This window comes from Saimiri boliviensis, chromosome 1 (genome assembly GCF_048565385.1).
Source record: "Saimiri boliviensis isolate mSaiBol1 chromosome 1, mSaiBol1.pri, whole genome shotgun sequence".
Classification (NCBI taxonomy): Eukaryota; Metazoa; Chordata; class Mammalia; order Primates; family Cebidae; genus Saimiri; species Saimiri boliviensis.
In genome coordinates, this window is record NC_133449.1 from 236,019,581 (window position 1) to 236,031,609 (window position 12,029).

Here is a 12,029-nt window from a genome sequence, read left to right on the forward strand (position 1 = left end):
TATAAATTAAACAAGATTGGTCACAAGTAGATAATCATTGAAGCTGGATGATAGACACACATTTCATATATAGGTATGCTTCAGAGATATTGTGGGCTAAGTTCTAGACCACTACAAGAAAGCAAATAATGCAATAAAGTGAGTCACACACATTATTTTGGTTTCCCAATGCATATAAAAGTGTATTTAAGCCGGGCGCGGTGGCTCAAGCCTGTAATCCTAGCACTTTGGGAGGCCGAGGCGGGTGGATCACGAGGTCAAGAGATCGAGACCATCCTGGTCAACATGGTGAAACCCCGTCTCTACTAAAAATACTAAAAAGTTAGCTGGGCATGGCGGCGCGTGCCTGTAATCCCAGCTACTGAGGAGGCTGAGGCAGGAGAATTGCTTGAATCCAGGAGGCGGAGGCTGCGGTGAGCCGAGATCGCGCCATTGCACTCCAGCCTGGGTAACAAGAGTGAAACTCCGCCTCAAAAAAAAAAAAAAAAAAAAAAAAAAAAAAAAAAAAAAGTGTATTTAAGGGTCAGGCATGGTGGCTTACGCCTGTAATCCCAACACTTTGGGAGGCCAAGGCAGGTAGATCACTTGAGGTCAGGAGTTCAAGACCAGCCTGGCCAACATGGTGAAACTTTGTCTCTACTAAAAATACAAAAGTTAGCTGGGTGTGGTGGCAGGCGTCTATAATCCCAGCTACTTGGGAGGCTGAGGCACAAGAGCCTTTTGAACCTGGGAGGCAGAGGTTGCAATGAGCCAAGATCGTGCCACTGCACTCCTGCCTAGGCTACAGAGCAAGATTCCATCTTGAAAAAAAAAAAAAAAAAAGGTATTTATACTTGTCTGTTAAGGGTGCAATAGCACTATTTTTTAAAAAATGTACGTACCTTGATTGTTTAAAAATGCTAATAATCATCTGAGCCTTCAGCAAGTCATAATCTTTTTGCTGGTGGAGGGTCTTGCCTGGATGCTGAATGCCGGCTGACTAATCAGTATGGTGTTTGCTGAAGGCTGAGGTGGCTGTGGTCATTTCTTAATGTAAGACAACAGTGACACTTGCTGCATAGATGGACTCTTCCTTTCATGGAAGATTTCTCTGCAGCATGAGATGATGTTTGATGGCATTTTACACACAGGAGAACTCAACTTTCAAAATCGGAGTCAATCTTCTAAAACCCTGCTGCTGCTCTTTCAACCAATTTTGTGAAATATTCTCAATTATTTGTTATTATCTCAGCAATATTCACAGCATCTTAATCGGAAGTAGTTTCCACCTCATGGAACCAATTTCTTTGCTCATTCATAAGAAGCAACTTCTTCTCATTCATTCCAGTTTGATCATGAGATTCAATCACTTCTTCAGGCTCCACTTCTAAATCTAGTTCTCTTGCTGTTTCCTTCATGTCTGCAGTTATTTCCTCCACTGAAGTCTCAACCCTGTCAAAGTCATCCAAGAGTACTGGAATCAACTTCTTCCAAACACCTGTTAATGTTGCCATTTTTACCTCGTCCCAGGAATCACAAATGTCCTTAATGGTATCTAGAATGATGAATCCTTTCCAGAAGGTTTTCAATTTACTTTTCCCCAATCCATCAGAGCAATCACTATTTATGGCAGCTATAGCCTTACAAAATCCATTTCCTAAGTAATAAGACTTAAAAATAGAAAGCATTCCTTGATCCATGGGCTACAGAATGAATGTTATCTTAGTGACCATGAAAACAACGTTAATCTGCTTGTACATCTCTATCAGAACTCTTGGGTCAATGAGCAGTAATATCTTTAATGGGATCCTTCTGAGCAGCAGGTGTCAACAGTGAACTCAGGATATTCAGGAAACCATGCTGTCAACAAATGTGCTCTCACTCAGGCTTTGTTGTTTCATTTCTAGAGCACAGGCAGAGTAGATTTAGCATTATTCTTAAGGGCCTTGGGATTTTTGGAATGGTCAATGAGTATTGGCTTCAACTTCAAGTCACCAGCTGCTTTAGCCCCTAACAAGAAAGTCAGCCTGTTCTTTGAAGATCTGAAATCAGGCACTGACTTCTCCTCTCCAGCTGTGAAAGAACTAGATGGTCTTCCAATAGAAAGCTGTTTTATCTACAGTGAAAGTCTGTTGTTTAGTGCAGCCACCTTCATCAATGATCTTAGCCAGATCTTCTGGGTACCGTGCGGCATCTTCTACATCAGCACTTGCTGCTTCGCCTTGCACTCTTATGCTATGGAGATGGCTTCTTTCCTTAAACCTTATGAAGCAACCTCTGCTGGCTTCCAACTTTTCTTCTGCAGCTTCCTCACTTCTCTTAGCCTTCATAGAATTGAAGAGAGGTAGGGCCTTGCTCTGGACTAGGCTTTGGCTTAGGAGAATGTTGCAGTTGGTTTCTGTCCAGACTGCTCAGACTTTCTCCACATCAGTAATAAGGATTTTCAATTTCTTGTTATTCGTGTATTCACTGAAGTAGCACTTTTCATTTCTTTTGCATTCACAACTTGGCTATTTGGTACAAGAAATCTAGCTTTCAGCCTGTCTGGGTTTTCAACACACCTTTCTCACTAAGCTTAGTTTCACGTGAACTTCTGATTTTGAGTAAGAAACATGCAACTCTTCCTTATGCTTGAACACTTAGAGGCCATTGTGGGGTTGTTAGGTGGCCTAATTTCAATACTGTGTGTCTCAAAGAATAGGAAAGCCCAAGGAGAGGGAGAGAGTTGGGAGAATGGCCAGGCGTGGAACAGTCAGAGCACATACAACATTTATCAAGTAAGCTCCCATCTTCTATGAGCAAGGTTCATGGTGCCCTGAAATATTTACAACAGTAACATTAAAGATCATGGATTGCAGATCACCATGACTGATATAACAATGAAAAAGTCTGAAATGTTGCAAGAATTACCAAAATGTGATGAAGACACACAAAGTAAGCTCATGCTGTTGGAGAAATGGCACTGAGAGACTTGCTCCACATGGGATTGCCACAAACCTTCCATTTGTAAAAAAAAAAAAAAAAAAAAAAAAAAAAAAAAAAAAAAAAAAAAATCTGCAAAGCACAATAAAATGAGGTCTTCCTGTACTCTTATATTTGTTTGGAATTTTTTACAATGTAAAAAACAAAAACAGCTAACAAGCTAGAATGGTTATTTATTATGTATTTGGACATTTTTTCATATACTCATATCACATTTATTATTCAACAGAAACCAAGCATTGGTTGTGTAAAGGGCTCTGAGTGAGACCCTTTAGTGAATGCTGAGTGATGTGAGCTGTAGTCACTTCAGACAGAGCAGGTGATGACAGGTGGGGACGCTACTGATACCTAGACCACAGCAGCCTCTGTGATGTGTGCAGGAGCCTCTCTCCTCCCGGTAAGTAAGGAGGTGTCTACCTGTTGGTTACTATGAGGAGTTTCTGTTTGGGAGACCGGCCACCCAGCACTTTTCAGCTTGGTGAAATCTACTCCATTGACCTAACAGTCATCAAGGCCCAGGGGAGCCCCAGTGGTCTGAAGCTGAAAACAGAGACCCAAGCCATCTCTCCAGAAAAAAAGGAGGCTTTATTTTTATGCTGTACCTAAAAAAGAAAAAAAAAAGTAAGGGGAGCAGTCAAAGGGCTGGTTTTGTAGCAGAGAGCCATGTGGTGAATTTGAAACTTACACCTGTGCTGGCCTGCAGTGCAGAAGGGAATGTGACTGGGATATCTGGGAAGCCCTCCACCTCTAGAAGGCACTTCCCAGAGGTCAGGGAAACCAGAGCCTCCTTGCACAAGAAATTGGCCCTCCAGTGGCCCAAAAAGGGGAAAGAGATGTCTGAAGAGCATTGCGAAAGCTTCTTTCCCTTGGTGTCTGGGCCTCATTTCTCAAACCTGGATGATCCCTTTCCTGCTCCATTAAAACCATCAGCTGTTTTCAGTTGTCCAGTCAAAAGACCCAGCCCAAATTGCTCCTGGGAGATAACAAGCTCTTAAGAAACTCTTTTCCTATAATCAACAAGAACTTTCAGCTTTATTTTTAATTCTGCGTAGATCCCCAGAGCATGCCCACCACATGGCCCATTTGCAGGCTGAGGATGGAAGGGAGGGGAAGAATGGCTCCTGATATTCTGGTCACTGTGCTCTGAATGTTACCAGCAAAGTGACTATCATACTGGTATGTGCCCTCTGGGTCTTGCCCTAAGCAGTCAATGTGCAAAATCTGATTGCAGCTCCCTCTTCAGAAAAACACTTTCATGGCTTCCCAACTGCTCTTCAAACAAAGCCTAAAATGTTTGACAAGTCTGACAAGGTTGACCAGGCCCCATGGGTTCTGGCCCGGAAACCAAACCTTCAGGTATCCACCCAGAGCCTCCTCTGATAATCTAAGGGAGAAGAGCATAGCCAGGAGCTGGACTCAAATCAGCATCCCCAGATCATAGTTTCCCATGATTCACCCTCATGAGATACTGAGTGAAAGAATGATAAAAGGCAACTATCTGGACAACACACCAGAAACTCTGTTGGGAATGAATCCTGCTGGTCAGAGACGCAGCAAGGACCTGGTTGGAAGTCAGGGTTCAGGAACCACTCAGTGGGCTTCCCGTCAGGTTCGCCCCTGAAATTTCCAAATAAAGAAATAAAGACAGCATGAGTGATTGTCTCAAAGCAAGAAAATTGGTGGGTGTAATTTCTAGGTTACTGGAAGGCAGCTGTGTTTGAGGGTCATAGCAGTAGAAAAATAAAAAGGTTTACACAGCCTGCAAAATGCCTCCTAATACTGCCTCCCACATGGGCTCTGCCAGGCCCCTCCCACCTGCCCTCTCCTCTTTGTCTAGTAGACAGCCACTGTCCCCTTTAGCTCTTAGCACAGTCTCCACAGGTCCACAGACACCTGTCACTTAGATGTCTCTGTGAACAGTGCTCCCTGGGATTTTGCAAGGCAATGACCCTGACTTCACTTCCCCAAGGAAGCCTCATGATCCTTTGATGAGCCCAAATTTCTCTTAGGGCTACAGGACCGCTCAGTGACATCAGAGGATAATTAATAAATAATTAATACAGATAACGAATCTGTAGCTTTCTTCCCCACTAGACTTCTAGATTAGAGGCTCTGCAAGGACAAAGCCATGTCTATTGTTGGTGGAATCGTTCAGTTATATTTCCATTGGATGGGCCTGGGCCTGACACAGAGTAGATGCTCAATAAATAAATGTTGCACTAGTGAACAAATTTCTGTTTTCTGACCCCTGACTGATGTGGACCGAACTCCTACCTCAAGCTCTGGAAGCCATTAGCCCTGAAGCCCTCTCTCTGAAAGTATAAATGACCTCTACATCAGCACTTTTCCCTCTGTCTTGGAAGAGGAACTATTGGTTTCCGGAGCTAACCACCACCCAAACCCTCCAGGCCACCTCCCTGCATATCTGACTCCAGGCCTCTCCAAGACAAACTGGTTGCCCTCCCTCCCCAGCTGCACATGGGGATGCCCTTTCCTAGCAGCGTTTTCTTTTTTGAGTTACTTTTGATGTTCACTGTCGCCCAAATCCATGAACATGAAATTGTGGGGTGGGTGAGGATGGCAGGGGGTTGGGGGCAGACAGTGAGAGAGGCACTCAAGGTAAGAGTGGCATGAGGGGTTCGAAGTGTCATCTGCTGGTCAGCATGCCACTGGTGATGTTCAGTCAGGCCCTTGTCATCAAACTTCTTCTTCAAACCCAGTGACCCTCGGCTAGGGGCCCAGTGTCTCAGGGATCTGTGGAATGTAAAGCTAGTTTCTGTAAATGGAACCGTTTTCACCTGTCACCTATCATCAAACATGAAAGTGGGAGGGAAAAGGTTTTGTCCCTAAGATATAATATACCAAGCTTACTTCACTCATATCCTTGGAAAGCTAGATACTTCTGATCAAAGTTAGCAAAAGTTGCTCCATATACAAACATGATATCGACTTTGTTTAAAGGATTGCTAAATCCTGTGTGTCTTTTTTGGGGATGTGCCACCCTTACCTTGAGTGGCATTGCCTTTAAAACCCAAAGCAAAGATTTCCTTTTAAAACCTAGTGGTTTTAAACTGTCTCTTCCGAAGTCTGTGAGTCAGTTTCAGTAGCTTATTGCACAGTCAAATTCAGAGAGATTAAGGACACCAAAGTTTTTTAATGAAGAGGATGTTTCTTTTAGTCATAGGAATTGTTTTTATCATATAATTGCCCATGTGTTGACATGACAGCTCTGCTCTGTCTAGCTCCACCAACCTGCGGGAGCTTAGGGAAGTCCTGTATTCTGTCAACCTCTGGGCGCAGTGAGTTCATGCCTGGCACCCTGGCACAGGCCTCAACCTGGGGTGGACCAAGAGCCCACCCACGTACATCACACGTCAAGCTTCAACCTTGCAGAAGACAGCAGCAGCAGCCAAGGATCACTGTAACTCAGTGATCAGGGAAGGATTTATTCACAGCCTTATCCTATTATGGTCTATTTTGTATAATTTAGCCAACTATCCAATACTATTCTAACAGAAGACATGCTTTATTTTATTTCATTGGTTTACTGCTTTTGTTTTGTTTTGTTTTATAGCCTTAAGGTACCCAGAGTCCTCAGAGAAGCCAGATGGCAGCCAAGTTGTTTGGGATACATGAGTCTGCTTTGGGCCGGAGGACTGCCACTGGGAAATCTCCAGCTGAGCCTGCTTTCTCTTCCCTGCTTCCTTCCCACCCGACTCTTCCCTCTGTGGAAACTCCAAAAGTCTTAGAAGTCGTGATTTTTCCATTGACTGCTGGAGTTAAAATTGAGCCACCAGTGCCTTCCTACAGGGAAGGGGAAAGGTGGTGGATGAAAAGGTGAAATTCCTGCTCCTGAACCTTACACAGGAGATTCCTTACCCGTGGGAATTTGAAACTGTTCCGGAGGAGAATTTCCCTAGCCCAGCCTGATTTTTACCAATCTGAGACCCTGCCCCTCCCACTTCCCTTTGTATTTGTTGAATGATCTCTATCAGGCTGCCCGAGCTGCGCTGCTGTAACTTCTGAAGGTCACAACATAGAGCACCACGGTTGTCAGGTAACAATGATGGAAATGCTTGCTCCCTGAGCTGAGCATTATATTATTGTATCAGAATAGTCTCTAGCGAGGGAGAGAGTATATTTCTTCATAAGGGGGAGGAGAGAAGCAGGCACAGGCCTCCTCTTCCAGCTGTGTCTCTTCTAGCTGTTCAGCATCAGGACTGGGCCTGAAATGTGAGCAGAAAACACAGCTACATTATGGTCCAAAACACCACTCACAAATCAAGTCTGCCATTGTGGGCAACAGGTTAAACAGAGATTCACATTCTCCCAACACCTTATTCATGGACGAAACACAGTCACAGATCATAACAGAGATGGCTAGAAGGAGAGCATTCCCCCAGCAGACACGCCATACCTGTCATTTCCACCAACCATGAAAGAAGGGCAGCCCTCATCAACCACAAATGCAGCGTCATCTTGAGGGTAGATGGTGTAGTACTGAGGAGGACCCGGCATGGCGGCTGCTGCCCCTCCAGAGGATATGAGGCCGCAGGGGCTCACCACAGACTGCAGGTAGCTGGTATTTATCCCCATAGGCTCTGGAGAACCGTAAGGAGGAGGGATGTACTGCACCACAGTGGCCCCATGGAAGGTGATGGGTTGGTTGATGCCAGTGAAAACAAATGATTGTCCTCCTGGTGTCTGTTCCGAGTCCGGGACCCTTTCCTCACTTTCTTTGCACAACTGGCAGGAGAGCATTTTGAACTTGCACACAGCAATCAGGATGAATGTCACCCCAACCGACAGCAGGATAGGCCCAAGGAGCTGGGTCCATTCAAAGTGGGAGACACCGTGGTATTTGATCCAGCCCATGACAGTGAATGTGATCCCCACCAGTCCCAGAAAGATGCCTGAGAAGAGCAAGGTGGCCCCCGCCTTGTCGTCATCGGACACCTGGATGTCAGCTGTGCTGGGTGTGTAAGGAGTGACGGAAAATACATTGACAGGGAAGTCCTCCAAGCGGCCGCTGCCCTGCTCCATTGCTTCTTGTGGGCTCTCCCTGCTTCTTAGAAGGGAGAGGATTGTGAGAGCCAAGGAATCACAGGTCTAAATTAGTTATAGAAGAACTTAGGGCTTCTGTGCTTAACAGAGCGTAACACACAGAGGGCTGGACCTTGTTTAGAAGAAGAAAGGTCTGAGAAATGAAGCCTGAAGTTTTCTCATGTATTGTCAACAAGTGGAGGTCTCTGTTTTGTAAGTCAATGACAAGCTGTCTCTCTTATTCACATTCATTCATTCACACATTCAAAAATTATTTATTGAGCCCATCTTATTCCAGGAGGTGCTTTTCTTCTTTTTCTTTCCTTCTTCTTTTTTTTTTTGGACTGAGTCGCACTCTATCACCCAGCTGGAGTGCAGTGGCTCACTGCAGCCTCAACCTCCTGGCTCAAGCGATCCTCCCACCTCATCCTCTCCAGTAGCCAGGACTACAGGCATGCACCACAATGCTCAGCTAATTTAAAAAAAATTTTTGTAGAGATAGGGTCTCACTATGTTGACCAGGCTGGCCTCAAACTCCTGGGCTCAAGCGATCCTCCCTCCTTAGCCGCAGGAGGTACTTTTCTATAGAAATTTAAGACACTGCCATAAAGACCCTGTTTTTAATCTACCAAACACAGATTTGGAGAAATGGTAGAGCTCCCTCCAGGGCCACCAGCAGTGAATGGGACCCTTGATGTATCCACACATGCACAGGAGCCTATCCTGATTTTCCTAGTGGATCAGCTCATTAGGAATCAACAGACACCTATTGATTGACTGCATGTGTATTCTTATCTACTTTAGGAACCCCTAGCTGTGATGAGACTTACACTTTAATAACAGTTCTCACAAAGCTCTGAGATCCTGTTTTTTTCTGGCCAGCCCCACATGCCTCTTGCTTTCTGCGTTTGGGGAGTCATTCCAGCCCTCGGAGAACAACATTATAGGAAACCTTGTTATGCACTGCATCATTGCCAAGGATCGAAAAAGCATCAGGTGTAACCTGACTCACTGTGACACAGGCTTCAGACCCTCCCTCCATGGCAGCCACACAGTTCCTGGTCTCCAAGGTGAAACAACCAGCTGTGTTTTGGAGCCTGCTATGTTTTGCAACCAAACCCAAGTTGACGTAGAGAGGACAACTTGATCTTCAATAATATAATCTGTCATTCATGACTGCAGAACTTCCAAACAGCCCCATGAGTTTCCTCCTCCACAGAATAATAACTGTAGCCTTCTTCCCTTCCTAGACATATTTTATCCAAGCAGATGCCCTCTGCAATAGTTAATTATTATATTAGCTTCCTTTGGCAGAATCGAGACAAATAAATGCTTCCAAAGCATTTGTGACACTGACCTTCCAGGAAATTGCAGGCGATGTTTCATTTGCTAGACGCATTGTGGTTTATAATTAGGAAGGACCGTGCTTCTTACTAACACTTTGTATATCTACTTCCAGACATTTTTTTCTTGGGCAGCTTCACACATCTCGAAAAAATGGAATCTCATTAAACTTTATTTTTCTGGCCAGGTACAGTGGCTCATGCCTGTATTCCCAGCACTTTGGAAGGCCAAGGCAGGTAGATCACTCGAGGTCAGGAGTTCGAGACCAACCTGGCCAACATGGTGAAACCCAGTCTCCGCTAAAAATACCGAAATATTAGCCAGGCTTGGTGGCAGGCGCCTGTGATCCCAGATACTTGGGAGACTGAGGCAAGAGAATTGCTTGAACCCAGGAGGTGGAGGTTGCAGTGAGCCAAGATGGCGCCACTGCACTCCAACCTGGGTAACACAGTAAGACTCTGTCTCCAAAAAAATAAAATAAAATAAAAGTTATTTCTCTTCAACTCACCTTTTTACCTAACAGCTCATGTCATCTTTCCCAAACTCATACAATTTTAGTTTTTAATATTTTTACAAGAATGAGTGATGCAATTATAGCTGGAAATTTCTCAAGCAAGCAATACAAAGATATCAAACAGATATCAAAAATTAAGCTCATTTTCTTCTCCACAATAATAAAATCCGTCATTTGAGTAAGAATCCAGGGTAAACAATTTTTAAAGCTTTATGAATGCATTGCTTTGGCAAGTCTCTGGGAAAACAGCCGTAAATCTGAGTGGGGAGAGTATAACTTGACACAACCTCTTTTTTGGGGGGTTGGCAGTATTTACTAAAATTCAAATGCACATACAACAGAATTAAAGAAGCTACAAATATCTTCTAGGAAGGTAACCTATATATTTACAATAGACATTGTACAAAAGGATACTTTAGCAGAATAGACAATGAATCACTGTCTGTACTAACAAAGTACAGGGATGGGAACCCTACAGGTCCATTAATAGTGGACTGGTTAAATAACTTATGGTGCTAAAAAAGAAGGTACTCTCCCACTGTCAAGGAGCAAGTCAGGTCTGCATAAACAGGTACAGAATAATCTCTAAGCTGTGTTATTGGTTAAAAAAGAAAGCAGAGTGAGTACTGTAGTGTGTTTATTATGTTATTATTTGCAAAGGGAAAGACATACACGTCATTGAATGTGTGTGCATAAAATGTCACTGAAAGAATACAAAATAAATTTGTCAAAAGAAATGAGAGGGTGTTCCAGTTATCTACTGCCATATAACAATCCACTCACACTTTTGTGGCTTAAAACAGTTCTGTGGCATGGCTGCGTTTTGTCGGGCAGTCAGCTAGGGCTGCCAGCACCTGTCAGTTCACCTGAGCCAGATGTTAAGATGGTTCACTCATATGACTGACAGCTGATGCTGGAAGCTCCGCTGGCTCATCAACCAGAGCAGTCACCTGTGTCTTTCCATGTAGTTTCTCCCGCCAGGGGACCGGGCTTCAAGAGGAAGTGTCTTAGGAGCAAGGGCTCCTGGGGTCCCAGGTGGAAGCTGTGAGGCATCTTACGACCTGGCTTTGGAAGTCCCACTCTCATTTCATTCTATTACTCAAGCAAGTCACTAAAACAACCAAGATACAAAGGGAAATAAATTAGATTCTTCCTTTCTACAGTTGGAATGTCAAGGTCCCATTGCAGAATAACACTTGGGAGAGGAGATACGATTGCCTTTCTCTTTGGAAAATACAATCTTCTGCAGAGGGATATTTACTTTTCACTGTTCAGTCTGTGATACTGCTTGAACTTTCGTCCATGTGGACATCCAAATATAATCCAAGATTTTAGATCAACCGTGTTTATATATTCATTCACTTAAGGCTGGTTAGTAACCTCATCCTTCTCTACTGGAAAGTTTTCAGTGAGTCCCCAGGTGGTAACACTCTGTAGCGATCATCAATAATGGCAGGTTCTGAATTTTTCTGAGTTTCTTACATATTTTCACTGCTTTTCAGACTTACACATCAAGCTTCCTGTTTTTAACCACCAATCCACATTCCCAGTTAAAACTTATAATTTTGACCTGATTATAGTTTAAAAAGATGAATAAAGAATGACAGTATAACCACAAAAACAGAGTTTTCAGAGGTTATCAGAGAACTGTGGTGGGAAGTGAAACTAAGCGTGGTCATATAGTTCTGAGCAAATCATTTGAATGAACACATTGCGGTTGGAAGTAAATTGCTTTGTGGAAGCTGTGTGTGTGTGTGTGTGTGATTAAATTTTTTTCAATAGTTTGGTAAAGTTGCAAATCCAAGTTTCAAAATCTGCTCAGGCTGTGATCCTGCAGGGTAATCTATGGGCCATATTCACTTTGATCATACTACAGACAGAACACTACCAGATTATCTGATAACCAAAAAGGACCAAAATATTTCAACAACTTTATAGCACATAAAAAGCAAAATAAAACAAAACAAAGCCACAAGCTTGGATGACACGGAAAGGCAGGAACCTGCATGTTTTGCTTGCCAGTACATGTCTCAAAACCTTTCAAGATTTCGAAAATTCAAAAGAATGTCTTCCCAAACATTTAGGTAAAAATGGTACCATGTGGCCTCCCCTACGCTGGGGCACCACGGGAGCTGGGGGTTCAGTTGGGGTTGGGGAGAAAAGAGAG

The 12,029-nt window shown here is 43.8% G+C and overlaps 1 protein-coding gene across 1 annotated transcript; it reads right to left on the reverse strand.

Annotated features, from left to right (window-relative positions):
- Positions 1 to 6,095: 6,095 nt before the first annotated feature.
- On the reverse strand, positions 6,096 to 8,073 carry TMEM174 (transmembrane protein 174). Its single transcript, XM_003925756.4, has 2 exons — positions 7,379 to 8,073; positions 6,096 to 7,187 (listed from the first exon to the last, which is right to left on the reverse strand). The coding sequence occupies exons 1-2, from the start codon at positions 8,002 to 8,004 to the stop codon at positions 7,082 to 7,084; spliced, it is 732 nt and encodes a 243-aa protein (XP_003925805.1). The 5' UTR covers positions 8,005 to 8,073; the 3' UTR covers positions 6,096 to 7,081.
- Between the last annotated feature and the right edge of the window lie 3,956 nt (positions 8,074 to 12,029).